Source organism: Corvus cornix, chromosome 13 (assembly GCF_000738735.6).
Source record: "Corvus cornix cornix isolate S_Up_H32 chromosome 13, ASM73873v5, whole genome shotgun sequence".
Lineage (NCBI taxonomy): Eukaryota > Metazoa > Chordata > Aves > Passeriformes > Corvidae > Corvus > Corvus cornix.
This window is the reverse complement of record NC_046343.1, coordinates 2,713,312-2,737,896: the sequence shown is the minus strand read 5'-3', so window position 1 is coordinate 2,737,896 and position 24,585 is coordinate 2,713,312. Positions and strand designations below refer to the sequence as shown.

At 50.3% G+C, this 24,585-nt stretch overlaps 2 protein-coding genes across 2 annotated transcripts; one reads left to right on the top strand and one right to left on the bottom strand.

Moving 5' to 3' along the window:
• The first annotated feature begins 253 nt into the window (after positions 1-253).
• Positions 254-2,084, top strand: NKX2-5 (NK2 homeobox 5). Its single transcript, XM_039559713.1, is given in 3 exon segments — positions 254-610; positions 613-717; positions 1,381-2,084. Coding segments are annotated over 3 exon segments (903 nt in total). The 5' UTR covers positions 254-420; the 3' UTR covers positions 1,989-2,084.
• A 16,451-nt stretch (positions 2,085-18,535) lies between these two features.
• On the bottom strand, positions 18,536-23,939 carry BNIP1 (BCL2 interacting protein 1). Its single transcript, XM_039559903.1, has 6 exons — positions 23,815-23,939; positions 23,642-23,734; positions 23,219-23,310; positions 22,292-22,393; positions 21,467-21,585; positions 18,536-19,654 (listed from the first exon to the last, which is right to left on the bottom strand). Exons 1-6 carry the CDS (start codon positions 23,899-23,901, stop codon positions 19,458-19,460), a joined length of 690 nt encoding a protein of 229 aa, XP_039415837.1. The 5' UTR covers positions 23,902-23,939; the 3' UTR covers positions 18,536-19,457.
• Between the last annotated feature and the right edge of the window lie 646 nt (positions 23,940-24,585).

Genomic DNA, 24,585 nt, shown 5'->3' with positions numbered 1-24,585 from the left:
ATAGCGTCAGATAGTGACTTTGTACACATTAGGCCATTCTGTTCCTTTTCTTTTTTATTTCAAATGGATGAACAAACTCGGCGCTGAAAAGCTGGATAAATGCAGTGCCGCCCCTTTAAAAGAGCGGAGCTGTTTTTGAGATGTATTACTATATTAGGTGACATGGAACTTTGCATCTCTCATACCATCACCGCAATGTTGGCCAATAGAAAGCTAAAGTCACCCAAAAACTGCCTAGTCCCTCCTTCCCTCGCCTTATGGTCCGCTCCTACCTGCCTGCAGTGCACAAGTCAAGGCTACTCTCGGGAATGCTATGTGCCCCCTCCGGGAGCCCACGCTCCACCACTGCTCCACCTTGGCTGCTCCCCACCTACTTTTCCATGACCCTGGGCTGCGGCCGCTGCCCCGCTGTCCTCCGCAATGTTTTCTAGCCCTGTGACAACGACCCCCTTCTCGGTGAAGGATATTCTGAACCTGGAGCAGCAGCAGCAGAGCGGCCTGGGCTCCATGGAGCTGGCGTCGCTGTCCTCCCCGTCCTGCATGCTGGCCACCTTCAAGCAGGAGGCGTTCAGCGCCGAGCCCCCGGCCCTGCCCGACCTGCGGGAGGAGCTGCCCGAGCCGCCCCCAGCAAAACCAGCGCCGCCTTCCCCGGCTCCTACTACGTGAAGAGCTACGTGGAGATGGACTCGGCCAAGGAGGCCAAGGCAGACAAGAAAGGTAAAGCCAAGTGCTGCTGCCCAGCCGGTGCGGAGAAAAAGGGAGGGCAGGGGGATGGTGACCACCAGCCGGTGTTGGGGAACCAGGGCTGCGGGGAACAGGGAACAGTGCGGGGCTGCGCTCGGTCTCAGTGAGCAGCAGCATCTCCATCCCCTCCCGGGCCCTGCGCTGCAGGAGCGGGGCTGACGGCACCGCGGGGAGCGTCCCGCTCACCCCGGCCCGGAGACCCCCAGGCGGGGCCGGGGCTGTGCCCCTGCCCAACGGGACTGGCAGAGCTGCAGGGTGACACGCGAGGCCTCGGGTTTGTACAGAAGCCAGGTGACAAATCCGATTCCTGACTCGCTCGGGGGTCGGGGTGGGTTTCAGCACAAAGCTACGTGCGATAAATCCAGGCTGGGGCACAGGTGGTCGAGACTCGCTTCAGTGCACGGGTCACGGTTGTTTTCAAACAAAAAAGACGGAGAATTTGCTAAAGAGGTACTTAAAGAGCGGGGTACGGCCGGTCCTGTTGCCGCAGGAGTGGGCGGCCACGGCGGCCTGCGAGGCCGAGGAAGAGCCGGGGCTCGCTCACGTTGTACCCTGTTTATTAAATATTGATTTAGAAACTTTTTGCACCATTTTTTCCCCTCCCCCTTTTTCCTTGGCCCGTTTATTTTGCTGCAGAACTGTGTTCCCTACACAAGAGCCTGGAGCAGGAGAAAAGAGACCTGGAAGATCCCGAGCGCCCCAGACAGAGGAAAAGGAGGAAACCTCGCGTCCTCTTTTCTCAAGCCCAAGTGTACGAACTGGAGAGAAGGTTCAAGCAGCAGAAATACCTCTCGGCCCCCGAGAGGGACCACCTAGCGAACGTCCTAAAGCTCACCTCCACCCAGGTGAAAATTTGGTTCCAGAATCGAAGGTACAAATGCAAAAGGCAGAGACAGGACCAGACGCTGGAAATGGTGGGGATCCCTCCCCCGCGGCGGATCGCGGTGCCGGTGCTGGTGCGCGATGGGAAGCCCTGCCTGGGGGAATCCTCGCCCTACAGTTCGCCCTACAATGTCAGCATTAACCCCTACAGCTACAACGCCTACCCCACGTACACCAACTACAACAGCCCCGCCTGCAACGCCAACTACAACTGCAACTACCCCTCCATGCAGCCCATGCAGCCCTCGGCGCCCGCCAACAACTTCATGAACTTCAGCGTGGGGGACTTGAATTCGGTGCAAACGCCCATCCCGCAGGGCAACGCGGGCATCTCCACCTTGCACGGGATCCGAGCCTGGTAGAGCCGCCCCCGCCGCCAGCCCGCTCCCCCCGTGGAGCGCCGGGGATGGAGCGGCTGCGGCCGCGCCTGCGAGCCGGGCTCGGGACGTTTCCAGGCTGTAGGGGGTGAGGACGGTTCAATGGAGCATCCCGGCGGAGCTCACGAGTGTGGTGGCCATGGACGGGGCGGGTTTGGGTATTTCGTGCGGTGGCTGCGCTCCGTGCGGGGCCAGGCGGGCCCCGGTGGGGTTTGCCCGCATTTCCCGGCCCCTCTCGCTCCCCCCCCCCTCCCGGGGTCTTCACCCTGATAACTCCCCTCCTTCCTTCCTACAAAGCAGCCAGTAATTTCGCTTGACCTGTTCCCAACAACACCCAGCCAAAGCCCTGCAACTCTCTATTTTTTTTTTTTTTTTAACTTTTACTCTATACTAATTATTATTGACATCCACATTTAATTTTTGCACTTCCCATACGGTCCCCACTGTTCGGTCAGTTCGGCATCTCGCCACCCCCAGGTCTCCCTTGCGAGGCTGCTACCGCCGGCCTGGGCAGGGATGAGGACAGACCCCCCGGCCGAGGGACACGGACACTCCGGCCCGCCAGGTCCCGTAGGGTTATGCACTAAAACGTGAGTTAGTATGGAAATGCACTGTCCGCCCCTTCGTACGTGTTGCCCTTTGCTGTACAAGCTGACGGAGATCAGCGAGTTGTCATTAAAGAGAGTGGCTGAACCTTGGCGTCCCTGGCGTTCCTTGCGCATCCCGGACATCCCAGGAGGGGGGCGGTGGATGCGGAGTCGCCCGTCCCGGGGGCTCTCCCGGGCCGCCTGCCCGCTCCGGGAGCCTTTCCCTGCCGGTCCCCCCCGGGTTTGTGCAGCCCTCCCGTGCGTTCGGCATTCCCGTTTCGCCCCTTACAAACTGTGTTTGTATTTTAAGGAATTTAAGAAATAATTTTTAAAGCCGCTTTCCGAGCTCACCACCTGGCAGAACCGCTAAGCACTGGCCCCTGGTCCCGGGCTGGGGTTGGGACCGACCCCGTTGTTCCCAGTCTCTGGGAGCGAGGTACTGATTTCTTCCCTGCATAAAAAAAAGCAATGCAAAGAGAGGTACCAACACCCCAAGTCATAAACCAAAGCCCCCAGACTGCCCCCAGACTATCCGCAGGAGGTTTCCACAACCCCTCCCCATCCTGTTCCCATAGGGAGAGGGGCAGAGGACCCTCTGCCCACCCCCAAACTGCCCAGGGACAGCGAGAGGGGCTCCCCAGCGCCTGGCTCCTGCCTCTCCTCTGCCTCAGCCCCAGCCTCTCGGCCGCTTTTACAGTAGTCACTATCAAATGTCAATTATTGGGAGTGAGAAACAACAAACATTGTAATTCAGCGCAGTCACAACATCCTCTGAGAGTGTCTGAGACTGTCCGGCCGGTGACAGGGCGATTAAGGGGACTTGCAACCCCTCCTGCCTCGGCCGTATCGGCCCCATCAGTAAACAGGGATGGAGACAGGGTGGCTGTGGCCCTGGGACAGAGGATGAAAGGCTGCCGGGGAATGGAAGCTGCCTGCAGCCTCTCTCCCAACCCCACGCAGCCCCCGAGGTAGGATGGCACAGATAAGGAGCTCCCACCTCCTTCCAATGTCTGCAAATGCAAGAGGAGCCCGGGGTGCTGCTCACAAAGCCCCCTAAGGCAGCTGGAGTGTAGGCCCCTGTCTGGGGCTCAGGGCTGGGCAAAGAGGGAGCTTCTGCCTCGTCCCAGAGAATCTGCATTGAGGTGCTCACCCCAGAGAGCCAGAGGGACATGGGATCTGTGACAAAGGGGACCAGAGTCTGCCATCCTGAAGCAGGGCCATCCCTCACCTGTGCAGGTCAGGGAGAAGCAAAGGCCACTTGCCCTCATTTGGAACCATCTCTGAGGCTCTGTGATGGCTTTGCCATCTTCCCACATGGGGCTTTGTCCTGGGAGGACGCAGGCTCCAGATGGGAGAGAGGCAGCAGATTAACCAGAAATTGCCCTGCCTGAAGACAGTCAAGAGTGTCCACCTTCCCAGAACTCTGGGAAAAGAGAATAGAGGGGGCAGGAGAAACCTGGGTTTAAACTGATGAGTGGTGGGGGGCAGTCACAGTTTGCCTGAGCTGTCAAATGGTCACAATGGTGCCATCCCACTCTGGGCACCTGGTGTCACCACCACAGGGCCTGGCCAGGGTCAGAGCACACAGGGAGCCCTCAGAAGAAGGACAAGTCATGAGGGAAGGCATTAAGATTTAGCTAAAACTTGAACTTTCAGAAGCTGGCCCTGAGGAGGGCCCTTCACTAAGTGGACAAACAAGACAGATAGCAGTGAAATTCAGGAAAAGCCACAGGAAAAAGTAACTTCCCACATCAACATAGAACCCTTCTCACATACTCCCAACATCCTTTCCCTTCCTCAGACCCCGCTATTTTCTTCAAACATGTTTATATTTTCCTCCCATAATATCTCAGAGCTACAGCTACCAAGAGATCTGACTGTCCAGTGGGATTTTCCCTGCAGTGGCCGTTCTTGGCACCAGCTTTGGGTCCGAGCTCCAGGACTGCACTGTGCTCATTCTCAGCAGGGATGCGTGTCCTGCAGCTCCTGCTCACGCACTCCCCTCCTCCCAAGGCTTCCCAGCTCCTGCGGGAATTGCATCACGAGCAGATGCAGGGCAGGATAAGATGGGGGGGCTTGGAGCAGCAGCCAGAGCCTTGGAGCCCGTTCAGAAAGCGATTTAGGCAGAGGACACGAGCACAGCTGGCTGAGGCCAGGCAGGCAGCACTGGCAGGGGCACCAGCAGCCACGGCTAAAGACCTTCCATCAGCTGGATTAATGGGAAGTGCGAGGGAGATACAGCAGGAATTAACCCCCTGCACACTGATGTTGGCCAAGGGGGGCTTCCCTGGCTTCACAGACACCCCATTGCTCCCATTCCTGCTCTCCAGCTCAGCCTCATCTCCAGCTGCAGCTCCACAGCAGCTCAGCCCACAGGGTCAGGCCGGGGCAAAAGGTCCCCCCAGGACTTCCGAGGCACCGCGGCTGTGCTCCTCTGAGCCTCTCAAAGGCTCAGAAAAACTGCACGTATCCAATCTGGCCTGCTCCTGTCTGAGCCCAAAGTGTTTCCCATCTAGAGCAACACGAGAAAAGGTTGCTTGAAAAGGTTGTTCCAGAGGAAAGTGCAGGATCCTGGCGTTTCCCCAGGGAATATGAAATCAGAGATCCTCCCAGTGCCCGGGGGCATGCTTAGGGGTGTAGGAAAAAAGCTTTTAATAAGATTTGCGCTTGGATTTGATCTCGCTCTTCCCTCAGATTTTTTGGGGATTACGCAGCCTGGCACTGGCATTCACTGCTCTGTTCAAGCCCAGCTTTTTTTGGAGAATTCAGTGCTCCAGCTCCACCTGAAGGTGACAGGGTGAGAGCAGCTCGGTATTCTTGAGACGAACTGCACATGGCAAGTTTATTCAAACTATATGGAATTCACACAATTTGTACAGAAATGAGTTGTCAGCTGTCAGGGACGGATACCAAATCCCTTGCCAGTTTCGTAGGAACTGAAGTAATTGTTTTTCCCAAATAACACCCCTGCAGTGCCAGAATTTTATTCCTTAAGTTCAAGGAGTTTTCACATCGGAAGTTATTCTCTGGAGTCTGAAAACAAGATACGGTCCTGGCAGGAATTAAGCGTTTCAATGTTCCTGAGAAGCTCGGCAGGAAAACAACAGATCAACAACCCTCTCTCGCCAGCCCCTGCTCCTAATTCATCTCACTGACATCGCTTTAGATCAGTATCAGCAGTAAGTGATTTCTTGTTAATGGGGATTATTAAGAAGAATCAACACCTTTAAAATGCCACTCCAAAGCGAGAAAGGGATGGGCTTTCAGGCTGGAGTCCGAGGTTTCATTCCCAGGTGGTTTGTTATTGCCTAAAACACGAAATTAACGTTACATTTGGACGCAGAAAGAGAGGGAAGCAGAGATTTCTCCCAGCAGATCAAGCACGGGCAGTGCATTTGTGAAAGTTCATCAATCAAGGTTTAGCAAAGTGACACAGAATACATTACCTGAAGATCTCTACCTGTCTCCCGCTGTCATCTTAAACCCTGACACTCCAGCGTTTCATGCAGCAAGAAAGACCCATTTAGAGACAAGATCACCCCGAGCAGCCCATCAGCCACATTTCCTATTGTAGTCCTGCACAGACTGGCCCCAGACTGGTGCTAGAGCTGATGGGCTGCTGAGATGACCAAAACCAGGTGAGTTCCTCTGTCTCTGCAGGAAGGAGTTACTGGAACTTCAAACGAAATATAAATTATTTCAGCGGAATCTGCGTGAATGTGCTGAGATCGAAAATAAACTCTTTTCCTGGGCACCAGGGAGAGAAACTCACATTCAGAAGAGCAGAGCAGGGCATTTTTAATCCAGCTCTGTGTGTGAGCAGTTGGAGCACTGACCCCACTGAGACTCTAACACATCTCAAGTTATCCCTGCTTAAAATAACATTTTTTTTTGTGTCAACAAAGAATCACGGTCAAATGGCTAAACCACAGGTCTAAGCCAGGAGATTGGGCACTTTTCCCAACCCCATTAAAGGGGGGCATCATGTTTGCAGCAGGTTCAGCTCAGTCCTGCCCACTGTGAGCAGTCCAGGGGTTCTCCAACATATTTTGCAGAGTTCACTCAATACCTGCTCAGTTTGGAGGGCTGGAAAAATAAGTTATCCAAAAGAAAAACAAACAAACAAACTTGTAAATGGGAATAAATCTCTCAGTGGCCAAAATAATTTTATTCCTTAGGGTTGGTTGAGATTAATTGGTCTCAGGGAGACATCCCGGAGCTAAACTATTAATTATGGAGATGGGTGAGCTGAAGGCATGAATGACTCTGCTGTGGAGTTGGCAAGATCAGGACTTAACAGGCTCAAATAGGAAAAGAAAAGCAAATTTCTCAAGTATTTCAAACTCTGTGAACTGCTTGAACAACAACTTCGTAAGAAACAAACAATTTAGAAAGGTGTTTTAGAGTTTTAGTCCTAGAACCAACAAATCTGGTTGTTGAATAAGTTAGTAACTTCCACAGTTCAAAACACCTGCTCTCAAACGTTTTCCAGGGGTTCTGTGCATTTGCAGCAGGATTTGGTGCTCTCTGCTGCCACAAGAATACACCAGAGTTTATTTTAGCACAGCAGACATTTCCTAAACAGATTGCATTTTCCTCCTGCATAAGCTTGGAATAAGTCACAATATTAACTCCTAGAAATTGCCCCCCAAATCCCATCTTCCTGGCCCAGGATGCTCTTGTATTCCTTGTTATCTGTGCAGAAGAAAAGCTGCTGTCAGAGCAGTGGAGGAGCAGCACACGGGCACAGTGCTGGCTGGCAGCAAGAGGAGCCGTTCAAAAACAGGCCACAAAAAAAAAAAAAAATTCAAACTCATCTCAATCAAATAAGTAAGTCTCTCACATTTTTAAGCACCAAAAAGATGAGAATGAAAACCCACTGCCTTGACTTCAAATCTAATGATATTAAGGAGATGGTTTTTGCTGTTTCAAAGGAGGAAGATTTAAATCTCGCTTGACTCGAGGTCTCGTGCTGCTTTAAGCATCGTGCAGCATCAGCTGCTGCTGCTCCCCTCTCTCCACACACCCTCAGAGCCAGGTCCAGATCCACCCTGCAATTACACACTTCACTTTACAGACATGGCTAATCCCACTGGAGATTCCACAGGGACACAGAGAGGGCTCAGGGGGAAGCAGACGGCCGCGCTGACACTCAGCCTCACCTCTGGCACCCTCCCATGCCGAGGCTCCAGTGTCCTCCTGCTATTTATTGCTGGTTGTGAGGGTTAGAGGCTTTTTTGTATTTGTTCTGGGTTTTATTTGAGTTGTACCAGCCAACTCCACGCCCAGATGATCCACAGGCTGAGCATCCATGGGGATTGCAGGAGTCCCCATCCCGGAGCCATAAACACACAGGCCTGCTCAGAACGTGGGGTCCACACTGCTGTCTTTAGGAACAGCCCTTTCCAAGCAAGGCCCAAAAGAAATTGCTTTACTTCTCCATGATTGTGAAGAAATGCAAGTGTAATTGCTGCCAGAAAGAGATGTTCTGTCCTATCTCCCATCCAACACCCACAGGCATCCAGTGTGTCCCTCTGGGATCAAAAATTCACCTTTTAGATGCACAGAGAGATAAATTAATTAAAAAAAAAAAAAAAAAAAAATCAGTGAGAGCTGCTGGTTAGTGGCTCCTCTGAGAGCCAGGCCTGAGGTGACCATTTGCCTGGTTAGACACCAGTTTAGAGCCCACCCGTATTTCACCTTGAGAACTTAAACCTAATTAATTTCTTACACAATGAGACATCCGAACTGGAAATCAAATTTCCCGCTTGAGTCCTCAGTGGCAGCTTTACCTATAGCATTTTGGTTTCAAACACACCAAGATTATTTCCCAAGGAGAATATAAATACTTGATATTTTCCCCACCAAAAACCCCAAAAGTCAGGGCACTTGAGAGAATCACCCCCCACGCAGCGCATGGGAACAGGGACGTTTCCAGGTTAATTTCTAAATATCCTCTTCAATTTTCTTACTTTCCTGACCACCTTTCCAGTCCTATTGGCTTCAATATTCTGGCTGTGGAAACGCTGTGCTCTGCCCCTTTGATCAGCCCCTGCAAAGCCCTTTCATGTCCTGCTGTCTTCATTACCTCACGTTTTAATTGCTGGCCTTGCAGGGGACAGACAGGTGGTGCGAGGTCACAGCGGGAGATGATGGATGGATTTTGGCAGTGCCTGTGCAGATGACACACACCCAAAATCATCCTGTGGGGCAGAACCCTGGCCTTGGGCCGGGGAATCAGCAGGGCACCAACAGCATCCCATGGCTGCAGCCAGCAAGGACCTGCTTTGGGTCCTGTTAGTTATTATTTCCTAACCACACTTCCTCGGTTCCTTCAGGTTAGGTTTTCTAAGGCCCCCCCACACACAAAGTTATTTATCTGAGCACCACCATCCCTGTAAGCTACTGGGACCAGCATTTCACACCCCAGGGAAATGAAACATCCAGAAACAGGAACTGAGCTCAGGTAAAAGGCAGGAGTGAGGCTCAGGCTGAGGCACAGTCTGGAGAGGCCATTTAAGCAATTAGTTCCCACTTTCACCATCTTGTTGTTAAGATAACATCACAAATTTCACAGATTTTGGTGTGTACCTTCACAATTCATTAACCCAATGCTTTCAAAAAGTCTTCTTTGAGATCATTCCTGTTTTATCAACCAAGACAACATAATCTTATTCGCTTCTGAGGGGCATGAAGGTAGGGGAGGTTCAAAATCAGTTGAGAGAAACAACATGGGCCTCAGGTCTTCATTCTGTATTTTTATTTTTTCCTTAAATACAGAATTGATGACTTTGGATTTTTTTTTTTTGCGGGGGGGGAGGGGGGAGTCACTGACATTTTGTGGAAAACTTCTTGGGGAAAAGAAAAAAAACTTAAATAAAAATCAGTCTGGGAAAATCCAGCTCTGCAGTGTTTGTTATTGCTACAACATCCAATGCTTGTTGCTTTGGGTTTTTTTGGGTAAACTCAAGAGTTTTGGGATCTTGAAATAGAGAAGACAATTTTAATTGTAGCTCTGACATTCGTTTGTGGAATCCTGAGATGGTTCTTTCACCTTGTGTGGCATTAGAGAGGCAGAGAATTCAGGTGAGGAGCAAGGATCCTCCATCACCTGGAAATGCTGCAAAGGCAGACAGAAATCCCTGCTCTGGAGTGCCTGGATGGAAAAACGGTGGGGGAAAGTGAGGGAAAGCCTTTGCACAGAGAGGAACTGACTTTTCAAAAGAGAAAAGGCTTTTGCTGCCCTGAGCTAAAGATAGGATGAGCACAAGCAGCAGCTTTTTAAAGCAGCAGATCCCTCCTTATCACAAATCCCGAGGAAGGAACAGCACTTCCATGGAATGTGGAGTTTCAGAGAGCTTTTCCTCCAATCCAGCATCGCCCACAGGGCGAGTCTCTGGTCCTGCAGGGACCTGGCTGGACCTCAGACACCTGGAGGGACCTTCCCTGAGCTTCTTCCCTCATTTTCATCCTGATTTGCTGCCTGGGTACCACCTTCCTTTATCATTTTGACTTTTGACCTTGGGACAGAGGGGCTCTGCTGTGCCACCAGCGCCGCTTCCTCCCACCCCGGGGATGCTTTACAGGAAGGGCACTGAGGTGATAGATCTGTCAAGAACAAGGGTCAAGTTTATGTTGATCTACAGGTGTTAGGAGCGTATTGATCCTCTGATTAAAGTCCCTGAGAGGTCGCCATAAATCCTCAGGGGGATGAAAACGCCACATAACTCGCTTGCAGATGTTGCAGAAGGAGCCAGATAAAGGAAAGCAGCCGCCCAGCAAGTGTTAACAGACACCCTCAGAGCAGCAGGTGAGGCCACGGTGTTGTTTTGCCCTAAGCCAGGGTGGCCAAACCTATAAAAAGGTGAAAACATCGAGCAATTCAGGCCTTTGTCAGGGCAAAATAAGCTCTTTCGTTTTAGCTCAAGCTGGGATGGTTTTGGCTCGCCCAGGACTAGAGACAGCCTCAGTACAGACACTTTGTCCTTTTTGGTCAGCCTCTCCAGGCATTTCCCTGACAGCGGGGAATTATACCCATGTAAGAAGTGCTTTTGTGCACAATCACAGAATGGTTTGGGTTGGAAAGGACCTTAAATATCATCCCATCCCCCTGCCACGGGCAGGGACACCTTCCACTGTCCCAGGCAGCTCCAAGCCCATCCAGCCTGGCCTTGGGCACTGCCAGGGATCCAGGGGCAGCCACAGCTGCTTTGCACACCTTGTGCCAGGGCCTCCCCACCCTCACAGGGAACAGCTTCTTCCACATATCCGACCTGCCTTTCCCCTCTTTCAATTTGAACCCATTCCTGTCACTCCAGCTCCTGATGCAGGGTCCCTTCTCCCACCTTCCTTCAGACCCTGGAAGGGGCTGTGGGGTTTCCACACATCCTTCTCTTCTCCAGGCTGAACATTCCCAGCTCTCCCAGCCTGTCCCCAAAGGGAAGGTGCTTCAATCCCTTTTATCACCCTTGTGGCCTCCTCTGGACTTGCTCCAACAGTTCCATGCCCTTCTAGAATAATTTTAGAATAGGATAACTCCATTGGAAGGGACCTACAAAGACAATCTTGTCCAATTCCTTGATTTTGCAGATAAAAATCCCCTTGCATCGGGTACAGCCACAGCAGATACGTAAAAAGAATCCCCTCCTCTGAACTTCCAGCTCCTCAGGCAGCACTGAAGTTCCCCAAAGCATTTGACAGTGACCAACACACCCCCTGTGACCCCTGGAGCCAGGGACCAGGCAGATCTTTCCAGCAGCAGCAGCTCAGGGTTCCTGTAACTGGATGATTTAAGCCCAGCAGCTCTGGCAGAGCGCGATGCTCAATCCCTTTATCATGTCTCCTCTCCCTTCAGCAGCCAAAGCCAGGGCTAATTTTAAAAAGCAGCGATATGGTGCTGCTGCAGGAACACACGTTGCAGTTGGCTGCTGGGAATTGAAATAGAAATGGGCATGGACTGCTCATGGACTGCTCTCCAGTTTGGATGTTGAACACTGACTGACTGCAGCCGAGGTAAAATGCACAAAGAGAACCTGCTAACTTGCTGAAGCCCAAAAGTCACAAAATAAACCTGGCAAGTTACTTTATTTGAGTAATTTTGGGGGATTAATAAACCAAAGACTGAAGTCGTTTTAATGAAAAAAAGTTAATGATCAAAACCAAATTTTTACCTGACTCTGTTCTTCTGGAAGAATAACCCTTTAACTTATTAAATCAAGATCAATACCTTGCATTTTCTCTCTGGTGAGCAGTGACAGGACCCAAGGGAATGGCTGGAGCTGTGTCAGGGGAGGGTTAGGCTGGATTTTAGGAAAGGGTTCTTTACCCACAGTGCCTGACCACCCTCTGAGGGAAGAGCCTTTCCCTAAAATCCAGTCTAAACCTCCCCAACAGCTTCATTCTCCCACACCTTACTGTGAACCCAAGACTAGAGAAAGTTTTGAACCCATCCTTGCTGCCTTTATTCCATGTTGAGCCCAGCCACGCTGGGCCTGGCAGGTCTTTGTTCAGGGAAGCAGAACATGGTGCAGAACTTTATTTCACAGTGCTACCTAGTGGCTTCTGCAATAAACGATCCGCTCCTCAAAATGCTTCTCCAGACAGAACCTCGTTGTGGAGTAAATACAAATGACAATAAAATATAAACTTCCACCACTGCCTGAAACGAGTTAAATTATGGGAGGGGTGAGGTGGGGGGGGGGGGGAATTAAAAAAAGAAGGGAAAAGAAAGGAAAGCACACTTGCAAACGAATCCCAGGGGTTTCTGACTGGATATCCACGTGCACCAACAATCCCATCCCAACCTCCTGCAGCTGTCTGGGATGCCAGGACAGGCAGCACCTTTATGCAACAACCAGGACTTTTCCTCCCTCACCACTGCCAGGGATTGGCACAGGACCACGGAGCAAGAGGCACCCACAGCTCTTCAGAGACTGTCTCTGCCCCTTTCCCCCTCTCTCACAGTGCCAGTGGTGATGCCGGCTCTGTGCTTAGACTTGCCCAAATTTCCTGCCAGCATGGGGACACTCAGAGTGACAAAGCCTCCTCCCCTGCAAAAACCCTTCCACACCCCTCTCAAACTTTCCTTTGCTCCATAACTGAACCAACTTCTGCTCTGCTCAGGATCACCTTCTTCCTGCTGCCAGTTTATATGGATTTACATATTGATCCATATATTTTCCAGCACCACAGGTGCCTTGGCAAAGGAGCAGCTCTGCTGTCCTGTGTTTGCCCACACCAGACAAGGTTCAGGTGCTGCAGCAGCACAAATAAACGAAGTCCTGTTAAAATCTGACAGCTCAGACAGAGCCAAGGCTGGCAGGATAGAGTGGAAGATGTTAAATCCAAGCCTGAGACACAGCTGCTGGATGTGACAGTTTTCCCATATTTAGAAGGGGAGAGCAGTCCTTGCTTCCCTGGGCAATGCCTTGGGATCACCAGATGAAAGGAATCATGTAAGTACTAAGTAGTATTAATAGTCCCAGGCACAATATATATATATGAGAATAAATGGCCAAACAATACTTAACAGTTATTTCCAATAGCAGCATTTGTATAATGCCATCGACACTCAACTGCTGATAAGCTGGACACACTTAAGGAATTTTAATAAGCCTTTGAAAAGCTTTAACTGATGTGAATTAAGCCCTGAGATAATTTAGACGCAGGGCTATCGTTCTTCAGTTAAAAATAATTGATCTTGGATGTAAACGTCACATCTTGCACCCCGGAGTACAAAGGCAGAGAAAATGTCATTTGTCACCAGCAGTGTCTGGGGCTGATGGACACGTTCCGAGGGACCCCCGGGCTCTGCTCGCCCACAGGAACTTCTCCCGTGGGGTCAGGGACGAGGAACCTCCCAGGAATGAGGCTGAGATACGTGAATTAACAACACACCGGTGCTTACTGCTACAAAGTCACTGGGTCCAGGGCAGAAAGAACTGCTTTTGGCTTTAATCCACCAAAATAGCTCTGCTGCCATTCCCTGCTTGCAGGGGCAGAAGCAAAGTTTTCATCTGCAGTTTAGTTCTGAATATAAAAGTTTCTTCTCCTTCTGTATTTACTGCTTGTTGTTGCAAGTAAGGCTTTCCCGACCGGCAATTCCTCACTATCTTTTCTGGAATCCTCTGACAGACATCTTTTTGACAAGGTGATAAGACTAGGAAGCTCTTGTTGAGATCTGCAAGTCTAAATATACACCCACATCTTCACAAAAATTAATTAACTTGTGTTAATGAGAATGTAAATTCTCACCTGTTCTCTTTCAGCATGGACATTACCTTATTTATTGTCTACAAAGTCGTTTAACATAAAGTCTGAAAGATCAGGAACAAAGATTGGGTCAAAGCCTGCAACTACCAAAGACAAATCTATTTTAAACGAATCTGCAGATAAAGAGAATGGTTGTTTTGGTTTTGTTTTTCCTCAATTTTTAAAAAAATTTATTTCTTATTGGTTGGTTTTCAATAAGCAGATTACTGGCACAAGCCAGTCAGTGAAAGCCAGGAGTCACTGACATTAAACTATTTTCATTTTTGCTGTAGCTACTTAAAAACATCATCTCTGACATTTAAACAAATGGGAATAACATGATGATTCCTAGCAGCATTTGCAATTTCATATCCAAATGCGAAGCAGCAAAAGCAGCACCTTTTAAGAACATGGCCGAGAAAGGAATCCTTATTTAATCCAAAATACTCAGCATTGATATGCATATAACACATAACATATATATCAATATACAGAACAGGAGAGGGCTTGCTTATGCTGGAAACAGCAAGATATATGTGGCACATATATATATATATATATAAAATTATAATATCTCAATATATTGAGCAGGGGGACACTTGTTTGTCTTGGAAACATCAAGTTATCATCAGACACAGGACAGGAGGCCGACCGGATCAATAGACTTACTCAATATAGAAAAATCTTATCTTCCTTTCAGGCTGGCTGGCCATAATGTCAGCACCCAGATGCCTCTGACAGAGTTATCTCCCATCAGCAGCAGCAAAAACCGCTCAGTGCTTGGGTGACACCTACGAAAAGCCAATAACCCAAACAGGAAAATTTTGTCCCGCTGTCCATTTTGAAGATAAAGGGACACCGAGCCGGCCCTGCTCGGCCTTTGAGGCTTTATCAGGACAACAAAACATCGCTTTGGGTTTGGGTTTCACAACCCCATCCCCTCGGGCCGACGCGAACTGAAGAACTCGCGGGGACAACGAGCCCAGACCCCGGCGGGGTCAGGTCCCAAAGCGTCCCTGGATGTGACACGCAGCCCTGCCGCTGTTGAAAAGAAGAAAGCGAAAAGCTTTCATGTCGTTCTATATATACGCGGTTCTATCTATAGGGCCTGGTGTGCGCTGATGCCCGCGGAGACGCTCTCCCCGCCTGCCCTTTGGGCGCTTATCGCGGGCCCCGAGGGACACACGCGGCGTTATCGCCGGGCCAGGCTCAGAGCAGCCGAGTGGCATTTTCCTTTCATGCCGCCACCGACACCCAGCGCGGGGCAGAGCCTCCCCAGCGCCCCGGCACAGCCCCCGGCCCCGCCCGGCACCTCCAGATAAGCGGGATGCAGGAGTCGGCTCTGATGTCGCAGCAGGAGACAAAGGTCGGGAGCGATAACATCTGATCAGCCTCATGTTGAGGTTAAAAATAAAAGGAAGCCCAAGTGGGAGCGGTCCAAGGCACGGCAAGGTGTCACAGCAGCCTGTGCGCTCGTGGGAGCGGGGATCATTGTCCCCCAGTGGCCCAGGGCCACTGCCTGCCCCGTGGCACTGAGGCAGGAACAGCCAGGGCAGAGCCCAAAAGGACTGGATGGATCTTGGTGCAGTGTCTGGATGACCTTCACCAGATTTGCTTCTCAACTCAGAGTCATGGAAGACTGAGTTGGAAGGGACCCACGAGGATTGTCAAGTCCAGCTCTTCAGTAAAAGGCCCACTCGGGGATAGGGCCCACAGGCTTGGTGTCATCAGCACCAGGCTCTGACCAACTCCAGCCCAATTATTTTTAGTGGCACTGCAAGGCTACAGGAGCCTCATGATTCACTCAGCATTTTAGGGGCCAAGGCAACAGTTGGAGGTGTTAACCTGAGTGGAGATCTCCCTGGACACCACATGAAGGGCCAGGCTCTAAACCCAATTAAGTTAATAAAGATCCCAGTCCCTTCCTCAGACTGCAGCTCTCTTTACATGGGAGAGGATCAAAACCTCAAGGCACAGTTACAGTGAACCACCACCTCTCAATCTGTCACCCAAAGAAATCAGCACAGAGTCTCCATCACAGGTTCTTGGGAGAAAACCAAACCTCAACTCAGTGGAACTGCCATTCCCTTTGTGGCACAGAGTTTGAACCATTTATATAAGCAGGCAGATAATAATAAACTTGTATTCATTCAAAGCCTCAGCCTGAACAAGTCCACAAACAGCTTTCTATAGCAGCAGGATGATTTAAGAGCCCCTGGATTTGGCATTTGGTTGTGGTACAAAGCACCTGCAGCCTGTTTGGAGAACACTTCTCACCTTTGTGGGACAGGAACACAACAAACTCAGGCACCACAGACAGAAAGGGCTTTGGAGCAATGTACAGTCACCAAGACACCACATCTGGGGAAAGAACTTGCTTCAGATTCTCTTCTGTGAGAATCACACCATTACAAACAGGGAGGTGAAGCAACACCAAGCTGATTTCCATCCCCCACTTTTTCCAGAGGAGAGCCCCACATATTTGCAGACAAGTATGCACATGTCCCCTGGATATTCTCAGCCCCCAAAGATTCCAGCCTGACTTGCCTGGCTTGCTCTGGGCCACTTGGCATGTGATAGCAGCCACACACATTTGGCAGAGACATTTTTAGAAACCTCCAAGCTATGAATTCACCTTTCCATTTTGGTAAAGTCAGTTATGTGGAAAGCATTTCAAAAGCACAACTTCAAATACAAACTTCATTTTCCCTTGATTCTTGGAGAGGGGGAGGGAATAAATAATATTATCCTCTTCATTTGTTTTCCCAGAGTTATCCTGTAATATTTCTGTATTTGATAACACCACAATCAACAATAAAATAATTATGAATCAAATCAAGACAATCTTTCTCAGCAGAGCTACAGTATGTTAAATTTCCAATTCTCCTCAGGTCCACGTTTATTGCAACCACTAAAAGGCAACTTTCCAAGGAAACAGATCTAAATAAATGCTCTGGAAGTGACCCTCATGCAGCAGGTTTCAGGGATGTAATGGACACCTGGCAGGCACCTGCTTCTGCCCACAGGCTTTCCACCGTGGCCATGTGGGAAGGGAGACCAGGATTGGACCCACACCCACAGCCCACCACAGCTAAATATCCAACAGCACCATCTGACTTCTGACACTCCAAGGGGCAACTTCAGGCACTTTCCCCTTTTTCCACAGGTGCTCAGAAAAAGCAAATTGCTCTCAGTGGGTTGGACTCCACAGAAGAACCTGAGAGACTCCATGAACCTGAAAGCTCTAAACCTCTCAATGTGCTGAGACATCAGAGCTGCCCCATCCTCATCCCTAAGTGGCTCCAGCTGCATGGCCAAACATCCACAGTCCCTGCAATGGCTGCAGCCCCCTTTGCCTGCAGGACATAGTTAATGAACCAGCACTCAGCTAATGAGCAGGAGCTCATTAGCCCACAGCTGCTTGATTGCTGCCAGCTGCCTGTCTCAGCCCCTGAACTCCACGGCAAGATTTCAGCTCTTTTCAAGCTCCTAGTGGTTCCTTATGCCTTGTTTTAAAGTAGTGCTGTTCTTCAAAGGAAAAATACTTGTACTGCAACTGTTCTGTGACAGTAAATCCCACCTCTGCTTGCAGGGAGCACATCTGGCACCTGCTGCCTTTTGGCGAGGGATGGCTCTGGAGTAACAGGGGCACTCCTGTTTGCTTTCACTTGTGTCTGAGCCCTCCAGCACAGCTCTGAACATTTCTCCAAAGCCCTCTTTCTTTCTTTCTTCCTTCCCTCCCAAACACTTTCTGCTCCTGCACTTCTGGAGTCCCTGGTCTCAGAAGGGCTCCAGCTCTTGGCCCCCAAGTCATGCCCAAGACCAAAAATGCAGAGGCCATTCCCTTCTCACCAGCCCTGACAGCTCTGCAGCACAGACACCTCAGAAAATGCCACTCCCTTTCAAAAAAGCCAGCATGAGACCATTTTTTACCCTTCACAACACAACCTCAGGCACACAGCAGCAAGACCCCGAGACACAACATCCTAAGCACAAATACAAACCCTCTGCAGGCCCAGAACAACTGCCCAGGCACAACTTCCCACATTCCCTGGACCAGACAACAAAAAGCCAGACACAACCACCTCCTCTTCCCACAGTGCTGCTCTCTCTCACTTATCCAAAAAAACCAAGAAATCGAGTCCTACCTTTGCAGCAAGAGCAGTGTCCATGGACAAGGAACAAGGCAGACACCAGAGTGGAGTCTGCAGGGAGGATATTTGAGCACCACCCAGCCAGCCCCAGCTGGGCACTGTCAGGGCTGATTGGGCCATCCCACCGTGCCAGGAGGGATCCAGGGAATTCCACCAGCTGTGCTCTGCTCCAGCACCCACCCACCCAGCCAGGTGGGTGCTGAGGCACCTCTTGAGGTGCTTCACCAAATCACCCTTCTCACCCCAAGGAGAAATAACATTTATCTCGCTGCCTCCACTGATTTTTTCCTTCCAGGTCCGTGGCCCATCAGGAGCCGGGATGATTCCTGGCTGTGGAAGGAAATTATTCCAGTACCAAGTGCTGCAGAGCAACCTGTTGCATCCTGGAATTTCTACTCTTCCCCTCTCCCAAAAAGTCCAGCTGTCCTTGCTACTTTTTCCTAATTCCTTTGTATCTAAGGACTGCAAATTGACAGTTTATGCAGGTAGTTTTATTTACAAAAAGACTGGATTTTTGAAGCAGAGTAATTTCTCTTATTCAAATGTGCATATTGTCAATTTATTTCATTCTTAGTGCAATTCTGTATTTTGGGAAAGGCTGTGAGGAAGAACTGCCCTGAAATACAAGGAATAAACAATATGAAAAACCGCATCCACTCTGTGCAGTCTGCCTGTTCCAGGGCTACAAAACAGGAGCAAAACCCCCCAACTTCCAAATGCACAACTTGGCAGTAATTTTGCAAACATAAAGCATGAAGTGAAATGATGTAAAGAAAAGGAGGGAAAAGGCTTCTGATTCTAACAGGTTGCCAACGTAGTTCTCATATCTATTGTGTGAATTAATGGTAACAAATGGGGTTCCCATTTTTGCTTTGCTCAGAGCCCTCCCAAGGCTAGTGGGACAAAGCCAGGCTGTGTTATGCTCCCAGAAAAACAACCCATAAGCAACCACTGCTGCTAAAGAAAAAGCAGAATTTTTACACTGAAAGGCTCTTTCAAGCCATCAGACTTTGTTTTTAAACAAAACCCTGTTGACATGATACAATAAATATTTTATTAATGGAATGTGTGACTTTCCCATCCTTCCTCTTACTGTCAGCACCTTACACACAGATGGCAGAGCAGCTTCCAGTCCAAGCCAAGGACAAAACTTAATTTCAAGACAAAAAAACAGCGAGGTTGAAAGTTCAAACTGGCACCTTTGAGTGCCCAGCCCCTCAAGTGTTCGATTCCCCAAACCCACAGGCAAATTGGCATTTCTTCTTTCCACAGTATGATCTACTAAGCTCTTCTGAGGCAGATCACAAGCTCTGTGGGGACAGCACAAATTCCTGCCAGCTCTAACACTCCTCCAGCTATTGCAATATCCCTTTATTATTTCATTTTAAAGCCCCACCGTTATCAACCATCTCTTTCTGATTTGTTGGGTTTTTTTTTGGAATAGTTCAGTGATTGTTGGAATTCTACAAAAATGGGAAGAGTCTCTTTTTCAGGATATAGAGCACTGTGGCCAGGAAGAGGGCAAGGGCCAGGAAGATGAGCAGCTTGTCCGTCAGCTCCCGGCGGTTGTACTTGGTGATCAGCTTCCTCCCCAGCTGGATCGTCCCAGACATGGACTTGAATTCCTCATTTGCTTCCAGGATGGTTCGGGAAGAATTGGCTGAAATTAAAGGGGAACAAAAAAAGATTTAAATCAGCAGGTTGTGCTTCAAAAACAAACAGCAAAGTGTGTAAGGATGAGATATTTGGCAACACAGAAAGAGCATGAGGGATCCTTCTGGGTCAGGCTGACTTGTGGGTGAGACAGACACACAGAGTTCTCACAGCTCAGGGGTGCTGATGTGCTGAGGAAAGTGCAAAGCGAAACAAGAGCACTGAAAACTTAAAGATCTGGAACTGAAGTTCCTGGATTTTGAATTTTTGGGTCAGCAGATCAAATCTAGTTCAGGTTTTTCAGTCAGCACTGCTGGAAGCAGAGTGAAATAGGACTGGTGCTCCAGAAAGGTCACCAGCAGCAGCAGGACAGGGCATGATTTGAATATATTAATTGCACCACTGAAAGCGTTCCCCCAAGCCCCAGCAGTAAATCAGTGTGACTCAAATGGGCTTGCAGAATTATTCAGCTCAAATAGTTGTTAACAGTAATTTTTGACACACATAGCAATATTTTGCCTAATAAAAATGAGAAGGGTCAACTAGAAGTGTGTGTGAGAACACAAACACACGGCCCAAACTTCTCAGCCTTGCCCATTTCAAATTGCTAAATGAAACCAAAAGCCCTGGAATCCCCTTTTTCCTGCTTTACAGAAAGCACAGCCTGTAGAACAGTGCATCACCCTACACTGCCCTGGCTGCTCACAGAAAGGTCAAATCCAGCATTATCTGGTTCACAAAAAAAAAAACCTCAGAGCAGAAATAGGTCTGTAGTATTTTGCAAAACACTTTGTCCCATCCCATTTCAAGAGGCATTTTGATCCAAGTGAAAACAGAAAACTTGCTTCCCAGAGTTTATGACAAAGCAGAACTTCCCTGCTCCACAGCCTCAAACATTCATTGCATCCTAGGGAAGGACTTGCTCAGAAAACAGGAATTTGCACTACTAACTCAGAATTTGCAGCTGGGTTTTGTAAATGACCTTTGGTAGTTTTTTCCCTTGATGAATTCCAAGTGCTGTTCATTCAGAAACAGGGTGAAAAGGTGCCTGCCAAACTGTCTTTTTAATGGGAGAAGGAACATGCTACTTCTGCAGCAACGAACTGTGCCCAGCTGCCACCCTCAGATGGAGCAGAAAGCAAGGAGGGCAAACTTGGGTTATTTATCCTTGTCTTTAAAGTTCCCTCTCCTGCCCAAAAGCACAGCTAGGAAGAGGCCCAGGCAGCAACTTCTAAATGCTCCATGAATCATCAGTTCTGACAGGTCACTTGATTTATTGTTTTAGGAGTAGAAGCCAAGGAACTGGGTGAAATCTTGGCTTCACAGGCCCTGATGCACTGCTGACAGAGCAAGTGACCTCGGGTTCAAGGCACTTGATCTCAGTGTCTCAGCCATCCCAGCTGGAGCCTGGCTGGAAGCAGCTTTCCAGACACTCCTTCCTCTGTGTAGGGACTTGTGTCCATGCTTTTGACTCCTTTGCCACTCCCAAATCCATGCCAGGACAGTGGCACAGAGTAACACCAAACACACTCTGGGCACTGTGTGAGCTCGCCTTGCTTTTGTAAGTGCTTTTATGTGAAACTAAACCTCATCTTGGCCCCTTTTCCTTCTCATGATCATGAAACAGAAACTCCAACAAACAGAAACTCCACAAAAAGTACACTATGATTTCCTGTTTATGTCCAGTTGTTACAGTTCTGCTGGCCAGTCCTTTAATCATCATTGGAGCACATTCTCCTACTCTGCTCCTTTCCCCATGCTGACAGAACTGACCAAAGGTGCTTCCACCACCCCATCCATGCCCAAATTCCAGCTGTACCTAAGGTCTGCATGGTCTCCTCGCTCTGCTGCACCTGCTGGGACATCATCCTGCTGATGCTCATCAGACTCTCCGTGATGTTGCCTGCACTCTCTGCCAGACTTTCCTTTGTTGTCTTCCTGAAAAGGGAAGAAGGCAAAGCAGGAAGGGGTAAAATTACTTTTTTTTGGGTACTTTGGGAAAATGATGCTGATCGGGAGATTAGAACAGAGCTCGGCACTAAACGTCTCTCCGGTGTACAAAAGACACAACTGGTTTTCACTGCATGAGAAATTCAGATTGTCTTCACTAAACAATAAAAAATAATCACAAAATATGAAAGTCCTGAGCCCAAACAACAGCCAGTGGCTCAGAATCTCACAGGGGCCCATATTTCACCACTTGTTCACCCAGAACTGTGTAACTCCATGGGCTGCTATGGAAGCACTACCACAAACTACCAATTTATTATCCTGAGTATCCCAGTTGCTGCTTTCAATTCACAGCCTGCACACCATTACATCCAGATCTGCATGTGAAAACAGCTTGGATAATGATCCAGTTCTTGTTTAGAACCTATCTGGAATTATTGTAAAAGGCAATATGTAAAGCTAGGAATGTTAATTTATCCTCTTTTCTGCTAAGATAGGCCAATGCCAAGAAAACCTGAATTTATCACAACCCTTAACAGTTCAAATCTCCACAAAAGGGAAATGCACTCATAAAAGAAAAGCTACACTCCAGATATAATGAAATAACTTAAAAATATGATGTCACTTCCATTTAAAACTAGTGAATACAGGAGACACTGCTTAAAGCCGACAGTACAGTGGGACAGTCCCATACCTTTGTCTTAAGACGTCTCTTCCCTGCAGCAGCTGATCTTTCTCAGAGTTGTCAATAGCAATTTTGCACGCCAGATTTGCCTTTCTCCAGGCTGCCTGGTTGCTGAAATCACAAGAGCAGAGTGTTGTAATGTGATGGTAACACCTTGCCAGCAGGACAATTTTCACAAAGCAACCACCACTGTAACTGGACACCCTTGATACACACAGAAATATTTGGGTTGGAAAATACTTCCAAGATCATCAAGTCCATCCCGTGCCCCATCCCCACCTTGTCCCCAGCCCAGAGCTCTGAGTGCCACCTCCAGCCCTTCCTTGGGCACCTCCAGGGATGGGCACTCCAAACCTCCCTGGGCAGCCCCTGCCAAGGCCTGAGCACCCTTTCCATGGGGAAATTCCTGCTGCTGTCCACCCTGAGCCTGCCCTGGCCCAGCCTGAGGCCGTTCCCTCTCCTCCTGTCCCTGTTCCCTGCCAGCAGAGCCCGACCCCCCCGGCTGCCCCCTCCTGTCAGGGACTTGTGCAGAGCCACAAGGTCCCCCCTGAGCCTCCTTTGCTCCAGGCTGAGCCCCTTCCCAGCTCCCTCAGCCACTCACTTTCCCTGTATTACTACACACAATAACAACATTCTATCCTGACATTCCTCAGTGTAGCATTTATGCAGCAAGGGAAAAAGAAAACTGTGCCAGCTGTCAGACAACAGACTCCTAAGCCACCTTCTTTGAGCTCAAGTGCTCAAGGGGACAGACCAGAGTTAGGAAATCAGGACAGGAGGAGGGAGTTGTACCCTTTCTGTCCCTGACCCCTTGGTCTGGGGCAAAACACGTGTCAGTGTCTTTACTTCCAAAACAGACTCTGACAGGTGCTGCACCAAAGTCAGACTTTCTCTGGGCACAGGGGACTTGGGAACAGCACCAGCTGCCAGGCCCACCTGAGCATTTGCTTCTTGTGGTTCTCCACCTCCCGCAGCAAGGCTTGTTTCTCCGACTCCTTGTCCTGCTCCTTCGCCATCTCCTCCAAGTCCTTCGGCGGAGAGCACAAACACCAGAACCTCATCAACCACCCGCAACTCGCACAGCCCAGCTCCGGCCGGGGAGCGGATTCGGGGCAGAATGAGCTGATAAACCCCCAATCCACGGCTGCGACTCACCAAATCACAGCCGGGACCCCCAAACCCAAGGCCGGCATCCTCCAAAACACAGTCAGAACACCCCAAAGCCCGGCAGGAACCTACAACCGGGATCCTCCAGCCCTGGGCCGGCACCCTCCAAAACACACCCGGGACCCCTAAACCACAGCCGGTGGGCCCGGAGCACAGCTCGGTGCCCTCAGCAACCCCGGCCGGGCGCCTCACCTGGATGCGGCCGCGGAGGTGTCGGAACTTCTCCTTCACGGCGGCATTGAGCTCCGTGAGGGCGCTGAGCGGCCCCGGGCAGTCCCGGATATCCTGGAACACAACGGCGCGGTCAGCGCGGCCCCGACTCGCCCCGCGGCCGTGCCGGGGTGTCCCGGGGCTGGCGGCGGTACCTGCACGGCCGCCTTGATCTCCAGGTCGAATTTGACGATCTCCTGGTGACAGACCCGCAGCGGCACCGCCGCCGCCGCCGCCGCCATCTTGGCCGGGCAGGGCCGGGCCGGGCCGCGCGCGGGCGCCCCCTGCGGGCGGCGGGAGGGGACTCGCGGCCCTGAGGGGACGTGGCGGGGCCGGGCGGGCGGGGATTGGGCCGGTCCACAGGGAGCGGGATAACAACAGAATTCCAGAAACACTGAGGTTAAAAAAGACCTTCAAGTCCATCGAGTCCAAGCTGTGCCCCATCCCCACCTTGTCGCCAGCCCAGAGCACTGAGTGCCACCTCCAGCCCTTCCTTGGGCACCTCCAGGGATGGGCACTCCAAACCTCCCTGGGCAGCCCCTGCCAAGGCCTGAGCACCCTTTCCATGGGGAAATTCCTGCTGCTGTCCACCCTGAGCCTGCCCTGGCCCAGCCTGAGGCCGTTCCCTCTCCTCCTGTCCCTGTTCCCTGCGAGCAGAGCCCGACCCCCCCGGCTGCCCCCTCCTGTCAGGGACTTGTGCAGAGCCAGAAGCTCCCACTGGAGAAGTTCCAGGTTTACATCCAAGAGCCTCCTTGGGTTTCTGGACAGGCCTGGCTGAGAGTGGTTGTGAGCAGGGTGGGGGAACACAAGGCCCCTTCTGTACCCATAAAATGAGAGGCAGGGCAGTGACCCTTTGCTTTTCCCGCACATTCCTTCCGTGGTGCCGTGTCCCTTCCCTCCTGCCCTCGGACCCTTTGGACAAAGGT